Source organism: Eucalyptus grandis, chromosome 4, assembly GCF_016545825.1.
Source record: "Eucalyptus grandis isolate ANBG69807.140 chromosome 4, ASM1654582v1, whole genome shotgun sequence".
Classification (NCBI taxonomy): domain Eukaryota; kingdom Viridiplantae; phylum Streptophyta; class Magnoliopsida; order Myrtales; family Myrtaceae; genus Eucalyptus; species Eucalyptus grandis.
In genome coordinates, this window is record NC_052615.1 from 22,980,652 (window position 1) to 22,999,285 (window position 18,634).

General features: G+C 37.7%; 1 protein-coding gene across 1 annotated transcript; it reads right to left on the reverse strand.

The window, feature by feature from the left end:
- Nucleotides 1-10,313: 10,313 nt before the first annotated feature.
- On the reverse strand, nt 10,314-13,376 carry LOC104429511. The gene is made up of 2 exons (XM_010042367.3): nt 12,708-13,376; nt 10,314-11,385 (listed from the first exon to the last, which is right to left on the reverse strand). The coding sequence occupies exons 1-2, from the start codon at nt 13,130-13,132 to the stop codon at nt 10,776-10,778; spliced, it is 1,035 nt and encodes a 344-aa protein (XP_010040669.2). The 5' UTR covers nt 13,133-13,376; the 3' UTR covers nt 10,314-10,775.
- Between the last annotated feature and the right edge of the window lie 5,258 nt (nt 13,377-18,634).

Sequence of the window (18,634 nt, forward strand, 5' to 3'; positions counted from 1 at the left end):
AACAAATCATATATGGACACCCACAATTCGACAAATTGTCATTTGTGTCTAGAAAGGCATGATGTACAAGGCATGAACACAAAACGAAATAGAAATGTCTCTAGACACGTTTCATGTGTCTAGACACATTCTACTTGCTTCGACCAGAATGCTCAAGTGGTTCCATATGGTCTTAAAAAATAATTTTCACCAAACCAACGTCCCGTCAAAATTGGCTCGGTTCGGTTAACCAACATAATATTCAAAAGGTCTTCCACGGTCAAACATAATAAACTTAGGCTTTGGTTAGGTTCATGTTGGAGAAATCTTCTTGAAGTGTTTTGAAGTTGACAAAACGTTTCTATCAGTCTAGTCTGAAGGCTTGCAGACTCTATTATTTAAAGTTTGAAGACCTCCGGACAGCCAAACTCAAGACTCAAAGTCTATCCTCATTGACAGTCTCTAATCCGTTGAAGAAAGGTTATCCGAATCGGATGTTTCGTCAAGGATTTAACCTTATCAACTGGAGAAGATCTCGTGGCTGGAAGAGACGTAATGGAATCCTTTGATTGATCGAGATTGACTCGATGATTGAAGATCCGGTGATTGCCTAAATATTATTGGAAGGTTCTACTTATGGAAACCAAGATCCTGATTGTATGGGCGAACATGATTGATGGGCTATCGACACGTTCCTTTAATAGCTTGAACGATCTTCCTAATTGATTCCGTCCAACGGGTAGATTGGAGGAATTCCTTTGGTAAGTGCCAACGGGTATGATGGCATAAAGGAGTATATAAGGAAGACGGTTTTAGTTGTTCAAGTAGTGCGCGATAGAAGAATTCCAAAGTCTGAAGCTCTTTTTGTTTAGACAATTCCTTTGAGCAAATACTTGTATACAAAAGAGAGTCTATATTTGTGAGAAACCTTGAGGAGGTGTGATAGAACATCTACCTTTGGGAATCAAGGCAAAGCTGTGCTGTAACTTCTCTTTTGATCATAGTGAAATCCAGCCGGTGGGCTATCAGTGCGGAAGAGTGGACGTAGGCTTGGAATAAGCCGAACCACTATAAATCCCGTGTTCAATTTTCTCTTCCTCACTCTCTCTACCTCGATGTATTTCATTTTGTTAATCAAGAGAGAATTTCCTTTCTATAGTTTGCCAAGAATCGCTTCCGTATCTCGACAAATTGTACGTGCACCTATTCACCCCCTAGGTGTTTATACTAGCTATCTCAATTGGTATCGAGCCTGTGTACTCACTTTGTTTGAAGTGTTTTACTTGAGTTAAAGATCCATGGCTAGTATGCTAGCACCGGGGGCGATGGAAGGGCAAAGCAATGCCAGACCACCCTACTTTGATGGAAAGGATTACAACATCTGAAAAACAAGATGAAAGCTTTCCTACGATCAAAGGATCCTCTGGAATGGGACGTTGTAGAAAAAGGAATTACTCCTACAGCTGCATCAGTCTCTGAAAGAGGGAAAGAAACTGTTGAGACCAGTGGAATGACTCAGGAAGAGATAAACAAGAGACAAACACTCGATGCAAAAGCAATTTACTCTTTATATTGTGCTTTGTCACCAACTGAATATAATAGAATATCTTCTTGTGTTACAGCAAAAAGAAGTCTCGGGACAGGTGCATATCACCTATGAAGGAACAGGATCGAGTGAAGGAAACCAGAATTAATATTCTTCTCGGTCAATATGAAGCCTTCAAAATGAAATCAAGAGAATCTATAACTGACATGTTTAGCCGTTTTACAGATATTGTCAATGGTCTTGAGAATTAATGACAAAAAATTTCTGATCCCATGAAGGTAAACAAGCTACTGCGTGGACTCTCCAAGGATTGGAATCACATAAAGACTTCGATAAGAGAGACGCAAAGAATTATGCCACTGTTTGTCGACGAGGCGATTGGAACTCTTCGGTCTTATGAAGTGGAACGGATCAATGAAGATGAAGATCCAAAAGGTAAGAAATCCATTGCATTAAAATCAAATGATGATTCGATGATACAGATTACGAAGATGATATGGACGATGAGGAGCTTGCTCTCATGATAAGAAGATTCAGAAAATTGAATAGAAAAGGAAGAAGGTTCAACTCAAAGAAACAAAGCTTTCAAAGACAGCATACCAAGTCTGTTGATGATGAGGAACCAAACAAAGATATAGTCTGCTTTGAATATAAGAAAAATGGACACATCACACCCAACTGTCCTCTTCTGAAGAAGAAGAGAGGAAAAGCTGATAAATTTCGAAAAGCTCTCAAAGCCGAAACCTGGAGTGATACAAAATGTGAAGAAAGTGATAATGAATATGCCAATCTATGTCGATGGCACAATCGGACTCGGACTGGATCGACTGGATCGGACTCGGACAACTGAATTTGAGGTAAGTAATGTTAAAATTCCTGTCAAAGTTTCTAAATACATTGATGAACTGTGTTTTAGTCTTAAGACTTCTCTCAAAAGAATTTCCGGGCTGAAAAGGAAAACTCAGCTCTAAAACAAAAGGAAAATGTTTTAGTAGAAAGAGTTAAAAGTCTAGACTTGACTGTTTCCACTCTTAAAGAAAATGAAGATAATCTTTTAAAAGAAAATGCTCTTTTAAAAACTGACTTATCAAATACTTCAAAGAAATTTTCGATAGGGTCGAAAAACTTGAAAAAATTCTTTCAGCTCAAAGACCTTACTTCAATAAGTCCGGTCTAGGTATGACAGAGAAACAATTCCCTTGATTGATTTTCCCAAAGTAAAAGAAAGAATTAAGAAAAGACCCTCGAGAGAGGCTTACAAAAATCATTTCAAGAAAGTTTTTGTAAAATCAGAGGTAGAAATGCTCTCGGATGTTCAAAGTGCAACGTCCGGATCACTTTGAAAAGAGTGTCCTATGGTTTGGAAACCCGTTAAGAAAGTATGGGCTAATCTTGTTTATCTTACTAACACCAAAGGACCCAAGAAAATTTGGGTACCAAAGAAAGCTTCAGACTTTATTTTAAATGCAGGTCTCCATCAAGAAAAAAGGTAAAGTGGTATCTTGACAGCGGATGCTCAAGACACATGACAGGAGACTCAAATTGTTTTATAAAGCTTGCTCAAGTAAATGGTGGAAAAGTTTCATTTGGAGGAAACATCAAAGGAAGTATTGTGGGATTTGGAACTGTGAAAATTGGAAGTCTCACAATAAGTAATGTTTCCTTAATGGAAGGACTCAATTACAATCTTCTTAGCATTAGTCAATTGTGTGATCTTTGGTTTCAAGATCTTCTTTCAAGAAGGAACATGTTACGGAATCGGGAAAGACTCTACTTAGTCTTTCATGGGTCGAAGACATGGAAATATCTATCTTACGGATGTGAAACCAAATGAATCGCAATGTCCCATCTCAATTCAAGACGAAGCAAGCTTATGGCACAAAAAGCTTGGTCATGTCAATATGAAGCAATTAGCCAAAGTCTCATCAAAACAGCTTGTTCGAGGTCTACCCAAATTGCCATACCAAAAGACTGATCCATGCACTTCATGTATTTTGGGAAAGCAGGTAAGAAATTCATTTAAGCCAATAAATCATGTCTCTACTAATCATGTACTACAGTTGCTACATATGGATATCTTCGGACCAACTTGGAACCCGAGCATTGGAGGTAAGAAATATTGCCTAGTAATTGTGGACGATTACTCCCGTTTTACACAGGTATATTTCCTTGCAAGTAAGTTCGAAACCTTCTCGTATTTTGAAAAATTTGCAAAAAAGGTTCAAAATGAAAAAGGATGTGTTATCTCTAGTATAAGAACAGATCATGGAGGTGAATTTGAAAATCAAGATTTTACAAAATTTTGTGATGAATTTGGCTTTAAGCATGTGTTTTCCTCTCCATATACTCCTCAGCAAAATGGAGTTGTGGAAAGAAAGAACAGATCTCTTCAAGAAATGGCTAGAACTCTTTTAATTGAAAGTAAGATTTCTTCACGATTTTGGGCTGAAGTTTGTTTCAACGGCTTGCTATATCATCAATAGAGTCTTCTTAAGACCTATTTTAGAGAAAGCCCCTTATGAGATATTCAAAGATAAGAAGCCTATTGTTTCATATTTTCATGTATTCGGTTGCAAATGTTTTATATTGAAAAATGCAAAAGATCGAGTTGGTAAGTTCGAAGAAAGATCAGATGAAGGTATCTTCCTTGGATATTCTACATCAAGCAAAGCCTACGAGTCTATAACAAAAAGAGCCGGTACGTGGAGGAGTCAATGAATGTCAAATTTCAAGACTCAACGCAAGATGAATCAAGTCGAGACTCATCAAGAAGAGTTCGAACTGTTCCAGAACCTTTCAAAGCAAGAAGCATCTCGGACTGAAAACCAGCATCGGGTTGTTCGTGAAGATCTAAACAAAGAGAGATCATCAATCGACACAAGTAACTGGAAGCATAAGTCCAGTCATCCCAAAGATCTTATTATTGGCGAAATTAATGAAGGAATTCGCATCGGATCCAAAAGGCGAGAAGAGTCTAGTCTTTGTGGCTCTCGTTTCGAAATTGAAACAAAGAGCATAGAATAAGCTTTATCTGATGAAAGCTGGATTGAAGCTATGCAAGAAGAGCTCAGACAGTTTAACATTAATGATGTCTGGGAATTGACATCCAAACCAAAAGGTAAAACTGTTATTGGAGCTAAATGGGTGTTCAGAAACAAGATGAATGAGAAAGGAAAAGTCGTACGAAACAAAGCAAGACTCGTGGCCAAGGGATATACGCAAGAAGAAGGAATGGACTATGATGAGACTTACGCTCCGGTAGCAAGGTTAGAAGCTATTCAACTATTACTTGAGTTTGCTTGTTATAAGAATTTCAGGTTATTCCAAATGGACATCAAAAGCACTTTCCTAAATGGATTTATCCATGAGGAAGTTTATGTGGAACAACCACCAGGGTTTGAAGACCCAAAGAAACCGGACTCGGTATTCGAGACTCAAAAAGGCCTTATATGGCTTAAAGCAAGCACCTCGAGTTTGGTACGGCCAGTTAAGTAAGTTTTTAATTCCAAATGGATTTGTTAAAGGTAAAGTGGACACTACTCTTTTTATTAAAAAAGAAAGCAAAAGTTTTCTGCTTGTTTAAATATATGTCGATGATATTATTTTTGGATCCTCTAATGAAAGTCTGCAAAGAAATTTTCAAAGACTATGCATGATGAATTTGAAATGAGCATGATGGGTGAATTAACCTTCTTTCTTGGACTTCAAATAAAACAATTGGAGGAAGGAACTTTTATTCATCAAGAAAAGTATGCAAATGATCTAGTCAAAAGTTCGGTCGAACAATTGCAAAAAGACGACATACCAATGTCAAGTTCTTTAAAGATAGACAAAGATGAAGAAGGGAAGAAAGTTGACCAAAAGCTGTACAGGAGCATCATTGGATCACTTCTTTATCTTACTGTTTCTAGACCTGACATTTTGTTGAGTGTTTGCATCTGTGCTAGGTTTCAATCAGATCCTAGAGAATCTCATCTCAGTGCTGCGAAACGCATCATTAAATACGTTGCTTCATCATCAAGCATTGGCCTTTGGTATCCTAAGAAGGGAGACTTTAATCTTAAGGATATTCGGACCCAGATCTGGCCGGTTGCGAGTTGATAGAAAGAGCACTTCGGGGAACTTGCCGGTTGCTTGGAAGCAGGACAGTGTCTTGGTTTTCAAGGAAACAAAGCACTGTGTCTCTTTCAACAATAGAAGCAGAGTATGTAGCTCTTGGAAGCTGCTATTCGCAAATTCTATGGATAAAACAACAGCTAAGAGACTTTGAAATTGAAGACTCATGTACGAAGATTAATTGCGACAACACCAGCGCTATCAACCTCACCAAAAATCCAATTCTCCATTCAAGAGCAAAGCATATAGAGATTCGACATCACTTTATTAGAGACCATGTTCAAAATGGAGTTGTTTCAATTCAATTTGTTAACTCAAAGAATCAATCCGGCGGATATATTCACAAAGCCTTTGGAGAAAAATCAATTTGAATCTATACGTTCCCGGACTCAACATTTTGAGGTATGAGGATATCAAAGTCTAAAGACTTTCAGACTCAGACTTACAAGACTTTATCTGAAAGATAGTCTTGGCACGACCGTCAGACTGTAAGTCTTTCTCTCTCTAATCTTATCTTGAAAAGGTACGATCGTCAGACTGTGTTTAAATTATTGCTATATTTAATTAACAAAAATATTGCATCGTTTCATTTTCAAAAAGGAAGTTATTTTTGAAATGGCTATTTTTGCGGAAAAAGACAGTTATTTTGAAAAGGCATCTTTTTATTTCCTTTGTGACGATTCGTTTATCTCTCCTTTTAATCGATCGTGCACTGTCGATTCCTCTTCAATTTACTCTAAAAAACCCTAGAAAGCATCGATCATCCACTCTCGTTTGTCTTCTTTGTTTAATCTTCAAAAAGTTGTCATCTTTCCTAGGAAAGTCAAGCAAGGAATCTTCCAAAACGAGAAAGATGTCATCTTCAAGAAAGTCTTCGAGAATCGCAGCGGGGACCACGACGAATGAGTGAGGGGCCTACGCACTTTGATCTTACCGAAGAAGAAGTGACTCGGAGCGAACCGAGCCCACAACATTCTCAGCAAGACATCATTCTCCTCCATCTAGTCTTCAAGGCGTTGATCATCAACAACGGAAGAAATCATCGAGGATGCGAGACCTAGTAAGAGTTCAAAAGCCCGCTTTTATTTACAAACTATATCGTGCCTTAAAAGGAATTCATACTCCTTTGAATCTGTGTTGATGATTTTCTTAAAGACAAAGGATATAAGAACGAATATATCTTTCTACGAAAAATGGAAAGTTTGGGAATTGCTCGTAAAGGGGTGGCTGAGGAAACCCTTGCGAATATCCCAAGTGATCCTCGTGGTTTGGGCCGAATCCCGTAGATGGAAATGATGATGACAATCTATACAGCCTATTTCAACCGAAAATGGGTATTGCGGCTGAATCTCAAGGAAAAAGGGGAGATTTGTTCAGATCAAAGGAACAAAAGGATCTGTACTCGAAATTGCTGAAGCGTGGGGTAATAAACCCTCGGAGTGTGGATTTTGATTTTCTGGATGCTGTGAATGTGAACTTGAGGGAAAAGTTCAATCATCTTCAACTTGAAAAGTTCTGTTTTGACAATACGAGGCTTATCTTGAATTAACTTGCATATTTCTATTCCAATCTTAGCTTTTTGGATGCGAATAGATTCTCCTTCAGCGTTAAAGACCAAGATTATGTTGTGGATATGAATATGCTTTGGCATGTGTTAGGAGTTGAAAGAGGAAGATATCAACCAATTAAAGTTTCCATTGCTCGAGCCACACTTGAACTGGTGAAGGACATGAGAACAGATGAGAAGATCACCTATTTAAGGATGAGTGCATTCAACATCTTGCTTCACAAGATTGTGATTAATTGCCTCCGACCGAAATCAACTTCCAAAACTGATGTGTCAAGTTCAGAGGCCAAGCTGATGTATGCCATTCTCCTTGGGAAAAGGTTTTCTCTCCCTCACACTATCATGTTTCACATGTATAGAGCAATGATGAAGGACAGAGGTCAACTCCCTTACCCAAGCCTTGTTACGAAGTTATTCAGACATATGAATATTCAGCCTCCACAAATCTTTTGTGTTCGACCATGCGATCAAATGGTGGTAGGACTGAAAATGGTGACCAAAACCAAATCTCATCAAACCTCTTCTGCAGCTAAAAGAAAAGGGAAGGAGCCCATGGTTGCTCCATCCAAAAGAATAAGAGCTCTCCTCGTTGAGGATGAAGATGATGAAGATGATATCACCATCTTTGCAATGGCTTTGAAGAATTTAAGTTGTCCTGTTCCACAGAAAGACTCGAAACAAATGACAAAAGAAGCAGAGGAGAAGGATGCAGAGGAGAAGGAAGAAGAAGAAAGAGAAGCTGAAAAAGAAGCAGAGGAAGAAAGACCTGAAGAAGAAAGAAGAGAAGAAGGAGAACTCCGAGGAACTCTCTTCTCCACTGTAGGCATGGAAACGGGGGAGATCAAGAGAAATGAGTGAAGTCTTCATATCTGATGCAAGTGAAGGAGTCGATCGCTCACTGCCGTAGACCCAGAGGATGTTTATACCTCTCAATTTCCAGAAGAAGGTCATGAAGTTTCATCGCCAATCATGCGAGATTATGCTGATCTACCATCGTCTACATTTACTCCATCAGATCGAGCCGAAGCAAGTACTCAGACTGATAATGGAGCAGATTTTCGCAGAATCATGGATACTCTCTTGGAAATGCGAGGTCAAATTTATGCCTTGGGATGCGAGGTTCAAAGCTTGAAGAATGAAGGTCAAGCTTCTTCCTATTCATTGAATGATAAGATGCAAGCCCTCTCTATTCGAATCAGGCCAATGCCAAGAGTGAGGAGATTGCACGGCTAAAGGAAGATTTTAAAAGGCCGGAAGGCATCGTTCGATCTATGGAAGATTTCCGGCTTGTCCGTGTTCCCAAGCAATCTTGACTTCATCTCATCCTTTTTAATGATGACAAAAAGGGGGAGAGATGCAAGATTTGAGCAAACTTTCAAACCTTCAATCATTAAACTTTTAACTGTTTGTTGGATTATTTTGTTGTTTAAACTCTGTTTGACTTTGACTTTGTTTTGTGTCTGGATGAGAACTGAACTAGACTTGGACTTGACTGACTTGACTGCTTTTATTAAACTAGTATTGATATCTTATGGATGGCTTTATCATATACTAGACTAATCTATTTTCTGTGGTTGCGATTCTAGTGTTATTCTTTTAAGCCATTTATCTCTATAAGATATGCATATGTGTTTGAGAAATGTTTTGCGGGCCAAAGTTATCCAAATCAGGAAAGTTTTGTCACCATAAAAAGGGGGAGATTGTTGGAGAAATCTTCTTGAAGTGTTTTGAAGTTGACAAAACGTTTCTATTAGTCTAGTTTGAAGGCTTGCGGACTCTTTATTTAAAGTGCGAAGACCTCTCGGACAGCCCGAGACTCAAGACTCAAAGTCTATCCTCATTGACAGCCTCTAATCCGTTGAAGAAAGGCTATCCAGAACTGGATGTTTCGTCAAGGATTTAACCTTATCAACTGGAGAAGATCTCGTGGCTGGAAGAGACGTAATGGAATCCTTTGATTGATCGAGATTGACTCGATGATTGAAGATCCGGTGATTGCCTAAATATTATTGGAAGGTTCTATTTATGGAAACCGAGACCCTGATTGTATGGGCGAACAGGATTGATGGGCTATCGACACATTCCTTTAATAGCTTGAACGATTTTCCTAATTGATTCCGTCTAACGGGTAGATTGGAGGAATTCCTTTGGTAAGTGCCAACGGGTATGATGGCATAAATGAGTATATAAGGAAGACGGTTTTAGTTGTTCAAGTAGTGCGCGATAGAAGAATTCCAAAGTCTGAAGCTCTTTTTGTTTAGACAATTCCTTTGAGCAAATACTTGTATACAAAAGAAAGTCTATATTTGTGAGAAACCTTGAGGAGGTGTGATAGAACATCTACACTGTAGAATCAAGGCAAAGCTATGCTGTAACTTCTCTTTTGATCATAGTGAAATCCAGCCGGTGGGCTGTCAGTGCGGAAGAGTGGACGTAGGCTTGGAATAAGCCGAACCACTATAAATCCTGTGTTCAATTTTCTCTTCCTCACTCTCTCTACCTCGATCGTATTTCATTTTGTTAATCAAGAGAGAATTTCCTTTCTATAGTTTGCCAAGAATCGCTTCCGTATCTCGACAAATTGTTTGTGCACCTATTCACCCCCCTCTAGGTGTTTATACTAGCTATCTCAGTTCAGTCCCATTTAACAGTTCAGGCTCATTAACTCGATCCCAATTGCTGCTAGATAATACAACTGATCAAGGGCTCCTCTTTAGGACCTTCATACAATCTCCAGCCTCGCGCTTTCTCTTGCAAAGCAACTGTGTCCTTTTTTCTTTTTGTTTGGCCCCAGTTCTTCTTACCCAATAAACCCTAACAATGTCTCGGATCTATAAGATCCAAAACCCTCATTTGAGATTCAATTCAAGCATTATGTAACTTTTCTCTCATCAGTCATCGTTGTCAAAGCTCTTATGGCAATTTCTTCTGGTTCTCACCGATCTTCCAATGCTGTCAGCCTCAGGAACCGTCCTCATTGCCTCACGAGTCAAACAAAAGCCCCTTCGCCACTTTCGGCTAAATTTATGGAGGTTTGTGTTGGGGGGGGTGGGGCGCAGCAACCAAAAAAAGAAAAGAGAAGAAGAATAATAAGAAAGAAATATAGAAGAAACAAAAATGCATGTAATTACATCAGATTACATAATTATCAAAGTTTTGTATAAAAAAGAAAAACCAAACCTCATCCGAAATCATTTCTCCTCCAAATCCTTTAATCTCCAATCTATGCCATAAGGGAAATACAGTATGAAGGGAAAAAAGGTGATTAAAAGACAGGCTTACTTTAAGGATCTGGATTCTAGACTTAGGAGTCAAGGACACATGTATATGAGCCTACAGAACATTTATCCCATTCAAGTAAGGTGAGTCGCTAGATGGTATGATGGTTCATGCTATTGTGAGGCAAACGCAGGTGAACGACCAAGGTGAAGTGACATGTAACATTTGGAAAGTTTCAGGACGTAAACTGAAACTTTTGAAAGGAAAGGGTTAGAGCGAGATGAGACTTAGAAAAAGGTTAAAAGGTCATTCATGATTGGGCCGAGAGATCAAAACAAAACTTTCAATCTAATCCAAGTCATGGTGCAGCGAAAGCATTCCATTTAAATATTGCTTCCTCACTATCCTGTACTTCTCCAGCAGCAACCTGTACATAGGAAGTACATCCTCCAACAACACTTGCTTACAGAACTCAGATTTCACCGTTAAAAATGCTGCTTCTAGCGTTTCCTTTTCCTCAGGATGTAAACCAAATAAGTGCTCTGCATCCACATCACATACATAATACTTATACCTTTCATCGGCTTCTTCTTCTTTGGGGTTGAAACTTTCAAGCCATCTTATTCTCCTAAATGGATCTTCCTCCTTCTGAATTGACCTCTCCATACTCTGCAGTGTCTCCATGAACTTAGATGACTTGTTAATCTTATCAATTAGATCTCTGAAAATGGCAACCTGGCTTTTATAAAGCCCGTGGTTGGTGTCCCTAGAAAAACATATTGAATTGACCAAGCAAGCTTTGCGAAACATTGGATCAGCATCACCAAGTAACATGATCATAAAGTGCAAAAGCCTAATGCAAGCTGTGTATGGAGTCCCAGTCATCAAATCAGAAGATATATGTTGCTTCAAGTTCTGAGACCAATGATGCAAAGCAACGTGAATAAATCCCTCCCACCTGCATCAAAGCGAAGCTGTTAATCAGATGTCAAAAATCTTCACCTACAGGTACATTTTGAAGACCACAGTTACCATTCATCAACAAAAAGCAAGGATTTCATGTCAACTTAAACAACTGAATGCACGTTAGTTCATCCATTGGATTATTCATCATGTGATATGGATGAACAAAAACTAAAAGATGTGCCTCGTAACAAAATTGAATGAGTGACAAGATGCTAGGCCAACAAGGTGATATGCGGAAACTGTTCTTAAGGCTAGGAGAAGAGTTTATCAGTGCAGACTGCTAACGGTCACCCTGAAGTTGTTTCATAAGAAATTGATTTTCTTTTTGATCTCCTAATACAGACAGATAGGACATGTTAAGAGCAAAGTAATCATTTGTAATGTGTACTTGGACTTTTATCATAAAGTCAAGCGTCCCTCTCTTCATAAATCTCAAGTTATTGCTTGGAGAAGGTAAATATGATCTTTGCTGCAGATGCTTAGCGCAATAGCCACTTTGAAAATTAACAAACTAGTATAGAATGATTGGGCTTGTTAGTTAATTGATAGAAGATTATGAGCGATAATATCCTAAGGCAAAACATAGATTCTTTTCTTGACAAACAAGCCATCAGATTTGGTAATGCACACATTGCATGTCCAGAAGGACAACTTCACTGAAATTCAACACTTCATTGATGGCGAATGTAGATTTCATATCATAACCAAGATAATCATGCAACAGAAGGAACAATAAGCTTGGAGAACACAGGCTAATGCATAAACATCCAATTTACAAGATTGCATTGACAGAATATCCTCATTTCTGCAAATATAAACACAACATACAATATCGACTCAATTTACCAGATACCTTTTATCAATAGTTGTAATGCTTAACACAGGATAGTATATCCTCCAGGAAAGAAATATGGTTACCAACCCATTGTTACATGGAAAATCTTAAAAGTAAAACTACTTACCATCATTCATGCATCTACTTGATGTTATATCATCACTATTTCAAAGATGCAAATATCCAAAAGCAGGTTTCTCCAAAAATCAGGAAAGAGCCATATCATTAGCAATTATTGCATAAGCTACCCATCAAACTAGATAAAAGCATCAGCAGGCTAAGACAAACAAATTGGCAACATATAGTACTTACTCCAACATGAACTTTAAAATTATGGCAGTTTTAGTTAAAATTTCAGAATGGAATACAAAAAGAGTCTAAAAAATGCACACTTTACATAATAGCAATAAACATGAGAAAATAAGGATATAAGGATTTCGCATGCAATCAAACAAGAAACCATACAAACAAGAACTTACTCAAATGGAGCTTCAACCTCAATGGCAAGTGTTAGGTGTAAGGAAAGACCGGCAGAATCTTTTTGTACATCATTAGTAGTATGAGCCTCATGAACGTAACCTCTGGGAATGTACAATATATCTCCTTCCTTCAGCAGAATTTGCATGCATGCATTTGGTACAGCATCAACATTTGAACCTTGGGAGCCATCAAGAGGTTCATATAAACGAGGTAAAAGCTTATTCCTTGGAGAGGAAATTGTCCACTGTTTCATTCCCATAAGCTGACACACAAGAACACAATGATCATCATAGTGCCGTGCCAACCCCTGAGAATTGCGTGGTGTCAAGTAAAGATTGGCACCTACAGATGGTTGACCAAACAAAGATGCTAAGCCTTCAGTGATAGCAGCAATGGACTTAAAGCAGAACTCCATACCACGCATAGCCACTGTATAACCATCTTTTTAAGCTTCATCACATCTGAATATATCATCAAAGCTAAGCACATGAGGAGACTGGGTGCAAGAACTCAAGCTCTCAAGGAAAAGATGTTTCTCAGTGTTGGAAAGCCTCTCTGCTTTTAGTACCCTTATATCCTGCTGGTAGATTATGGGCATACCCAAGCTATCTCTCTCATTTTTTAGGAAATTGAAGATGTCCAACTCATCAGAAGCAATAGGTGGGCAGGAGACCACACAATGGAGGACAGAAGGGAAAAGATGGTGAACAACATCTTTAGGATTAATGCAATTCAAAAAAGAGTTAAGTATATTCTCCCCATCCACAGCCCTTGAGGTCCTGCTTATGAGAAAAGGTGATACTTCCCAATAGCCCTCTATAAAATCTTTGAAACGAGACTGTGGTAACCCAAAAATGCTTCTCCTGATTTGATCAATTGGCAGAAAAGTGGTACATTGGACTCTAATAGAAAGTCAGAAAATGCTCTCTGCCAGATCGTTCACCCTCATATTGCTCAACAAATCTTTTTGCTGGCTGCACACCGTAGAGTTGAACATTCGAGGATGCAGTTTAGTCCACAGCTCTTTCAAAAGGAAGAAGAAACTTTCAGAGAGCTCAGATGGAACTCTTTCCAATCGCTTGATATTTTAGGAGTTAACAAGTACAATAACAGCATCAAGAAGTGAAACAGGAAGTTCATGTTCCTTTGCAGCTGTAATGTGACTCCTAGCGAATCCATTGTGCACTGGGAATAATGCGACAGAATCCACAAAACATTTAGCCACCTGACGATAGCAAACCCTAGAGGATATGATGAGTCAAGCTGATGATAGACAAGGACATCGGCAATTAAATGTGTATTGGGTTAGAATAAGCCTACATTAGCTATTAAATTCAAACAAGAAACTAAACCACACCACGTAAGAAGAAGAATTCTCAGCCGCGACTAAACAGCTAAAGTAACAACAGTACCAAAACTTCTCCCAAGCTTTGCCATATTATATCTTCAAGTTCTCGAGTCAACCACAAGAGTTTTTTCATATATTCAAGTGATAGGTTGTAAGAACAGCAAACAAGATGGGAGATTGTAATTTGATGGATGGATATATAACATAAGTGTGTCCCCCACAAAGCCCATAATTAATTGATTTACAATAAAAAGAGAAGCTTTTTCAATCCATATAGAACATACATTATCATTATATAACTGCACATAACATGCTCAAATATACAAACAATAAGCCATTTGCAGGCCAATGTGCATAATTAGCTACAGCTTGATGAAAGAGTGTCATAAGTCTGAAACCTCAAGCCACTGAAGAAGGAAGAAAACACGTACGTGGAGAAGTGAACGTAAGTATACATCCAGGAACTTGTCAACAATAGACTATGTTTAAAAAATGGGCGTGTGCCTTTCTCATCCTACGTCCCCTCTCAATCAAAGGAAAGACACCAATATAGCAACATGCATATAAACCATTGACAGACTTCATGCATAGTGTAATTATTCATACATCATCATAACTTCCCATGAAATTTACTTAAAAAGCCATTTCAAAGAAGCATCCAATGAGTCTGACAATAGGGCCTGGGTCGTTAATGACAAACGGTTTATTTGCTTAATATCATAAAGAAGAGAAGTTAGCAGTAGTCGACATCTGAAGCTTGATCAGAGGATAGATAATAGTGTACCTATGCATCTCAACCAGTGAAAGCTTGACCAAATGAATCATTTTAAACAAGGATAAAGAGATCTTACTCATTTATCTCATGCATAAGCAGACTACACAATATCCAGAATAAAGCAACAAGGAAATTGTCCTGTTACATTAATTTTATCACATCAGTTATGACAACCATATTCCATCAGTGCATCTTAGAAAACACAGAGATGTAGCATAGTAGCAATTGTTGAGTTAGTACGTCATCCTAGATTTGATGCACCCAGGCCTCCATTATGATTAAGCTCTATGGATTACATTTTCTTTGTTTTGCAGCTGTCAAGTCATGAATGAGCAACTACCATAACCAAGACATGCAGTGATAGCCAAAAACATTGAAATGACGCTGTATGAGCTAGCAGCATTGGTTGCCATAATAAAGTTTACCTAACGTCTGGTCGAACAAACTGCAAAAGCCCAAAATCAATATAAGCATCTCGTGAGACATTCATCCTCTAAATGAAGCACGAAAAAACTCATTTTCGAATGGAAAAAAACCCATAAAAACCACCCAAAATCCATATTTCCTCCACAAACAAATGATCAGTTGCAAAGCCTAATGGTACAATCATGCTCCTTAACAAACATACAACTAAAATGGTAGAAGAGAGGAGAGAAATAAAAGAGGAAAAACTCACGAGAGTCTCCAAAGCAGAATGCTCAAGAAGCCTCTGCCGCCCGACCAAACTAGTCGACAAATCCGTAACGGCACAACACGCACTCAATTTGACTCTCCTATTCGAACTCCTCAAACCCGATACCAGGCTTATTGATTATTCATGTTATTTTTTTTTAAATGATTATCTACAATAAAAGCTTAAAGTGATCTAAGAGATCCAATTTCATGATCAGGGCACTTTCGTGGAGAATATTCATTGTTCTCTCTCTATTTTCAGCCAACTTAATCTCTCTTTTTTTCCAGAAGAACTTCATCATCTTCTTCCTCCCCCTTTATCCTTGGATATCAATTTTTCCCTTTGTTTCTTCGAGCGCCATACACACGAAAGAGATTCTTCTGGTTCCCTCCCCATTTTCCTCTCCTTGATGGACACCTCTTTTCTTTCTTCTTACTAGAGCCGACGCAAACCGGCGAGCTCTCTCTACAAGATTTTAAATTTCCATCAGCTTCTTCATTTTACTTGGTTGGGATACTATAGGGTAGGAGTGAATAGAGTTCCAGAGTAGAACATAAAATTAAAGAATTGGGCCAATTGAAACTTGTTTAATCCAAGTTTCAAGATATATAAAGTAGGTTTCAGATTGGAATTTGTTTCGACAGGTAGATTTCAGGTTTTAGATAAATGAAACCTAAAACCTGAAATAAGTTTTTTGTATTATGCAAATAGAGAGAATTATATAAATGGCCACTAAAATTTAATTTATTATGCAATGTCTTTTTAAACTTTTGATTGTGTGATATAACCCTTATATATTAGCTCAATATGCAATGATGTTGCTTAACATTTAATTGATTTAGAGATTGCATTGAACAAATTAAAAATTTAGGATCCATATTACAATTAAACCGGAGTTAAGCAATTATATTGAAGAAATTAAAAGTTCATTGACAACATCGCTCACCCTTACCACAGAGAGAACCAAATGAGAATAAGAATTTTCCCTCAAAAAATTACCATTATTAGATGAAAACGCCTTCGACTATGTGATCGAAGCTCGCCAACCAATGAAAATTTGGGCAGCCGACGAGCTCAGCCTAGTAACAACCGCTTCCCCTTGATCTCTCTTGAATTCCTTCTATTTAAATACACTGTTTTAGGTCCCACCTCCTATCTTTTTTGTGGCAACAAGCCAACATCTTGTCCATAACTACACTAGTATAAGGGTGTGTATGATATGATTTTTCTGAATAAATTATAGACTGAATAATATAAAAAATTATTGTAATCATTGTTGGAAGAATCCTCATAAAATATGGGATAATTCCAAAAAGATTTGTATAGAGACTCAAATAATTTAGGATAAAAGCCACAAAAAACTTCAAACTATCGTCTATCTTGATATATTTACCCCAATTTTTTTTTTTGTGACACTAAGAATTCTAAACTTGTACATATATAACATATTTACTCCAAAATTTTTATAATACAAAAAACCTTAAACTTATACTTATGCGATACATTTATTCTAAATTTGTCAATTGTGATATATTTACTCCAAATTTTTTTGTGACGTCAAAAATCCCTAATTTGTATTCATGTGACACATTTACCCCAACATTTTGGTGTCATAGAATAATTTTTGGGGTTTTGGTGTACAAAATTTTTTCGAGGTAAATGTGTCACACGGATATAAGTATAAGGTTTTTGGTGTTGAAAAAAGAAGTTTATGATAAATGTGTCGCAATCAGCAAAGTTTAAGATTTTTTGTGGTTTTTTCCAATAACTTATTCAGGCATTAGGGTGAGATATTTGCTTAGGCCCCCTTGGATATGAAACATGAATTATAAATAAAATGGAAAAAGTGGAGAACCGATTTGTCTATTAAAGCCATGTTTGGTAACCAGCAAAATAGTAAAAATTTCTATTATTTTGTTCCCAGGAGTAGTCTTGGAACAAAACCGTGTTTGGTAAAAATTTTGTTCCTGGAAACAAATTTCTATTTTTTGTTCCCAAAGTAGATTTAGAACCGAATCAAGAAAAAAAAAAAAACTCTTGTTCTCGAGAACAATTCTAGAATCAAGCAAATATTTTTCTCTTTTATTTTTTTTCTTGTTCTAATTCCCTTTTCTTTTTCTTCATCTACTGCCACCGCCACGGTTGCCATCCACCGCCGTCCACTATCTACTGCCCACCACCGCCAATTGCCGGCAACTGGTCCGGCAAGCTTGCCTAGCCTCAGGAGGGGCGAGCCTCGCCGGTGGCCAGGTGAGCCTCACTGAGGGCTGGCGATGCTCCAGTAAGGTTGCTAGCCACTTGAAGAAGAAGAATATGAGAGAGAAAGGAAAAAAAGAAAAGAAGAAAAAGAAACAAATGAAAAAAAGTAATAAAATTATTTAAAAATTAAAAGAAAATGATTTGGAGTAGAAATTTTGAGCATTGTACCAAATGCAATTCTATTGCAGGAATTGAAATTTTGGACAGTTACCAAACGGTTTAAAATGCTTAGAAATTGTTTCCGGGAATATAATAAAAAATAATCATTTCTAATCAAAAATTGTTCTCAGGAATAAAAGCTTTACCAAACGCGTCCTAAATTGACCAAATTCGCGCACCTCTTAAATTTGGTTGTGTGATACGTGTGTGTTATATCTCTCCCTATTAAGACTGTCGCGACTTAGACCATAGCTATTGGGCGAGTCATTGTCGACTAGTTTTTTTTTTTTTTTTTTAGCATAGGTCATGTTAATTAGGTTTTATTGAACAACAATTAGGTTTTCTTACATACATTTGACCTTTCTCAGTTATCATCATTGAATTTCCATGCATTTATTTATCTATTTATTTATTTATTTATTTATCACATTCTAACTCTCAATACACTCTTAGATTTAAGGCGTAAGAGTCGAAATACACACTTAAAACAATTATCCCCACCCTACTCCCCTCAAAGTGAAAATTCGAACCCCACACCCCCCATGTCCATGTGAGAAGAGTGGTCACTAAAGTAAACCCTAATGATTAATTTCGGTGCAGTTGGAGTCATGTAAATTCATCATTCTGTTCCAACTCAATTCGCGCATTTTGTGGCGACAATGCTTATGACTTCTTTTGCATAGGCAAGGCGATACAATCTTTCTTTTGAAGC

What these genes read in the sequence shown, in the direction of transcription:
- LOC104429511 (XM_010042367.3), bottom strand. Translation starts at nt 13,132, where the DNA reads ATGCGTGGTATGGAGTTCTGCTTTAAGTCCATTGCTGCTATCACTGAA. An exon ending in GAGGTTGAAGCTCCATTTGA is followed by an intron (nt 11,386 to 12,707) that starts GTAAGTTCTTGT and finishes GCTTTGATGCAG; the next exon opens with GTGGGAGGGATTTATTCACG.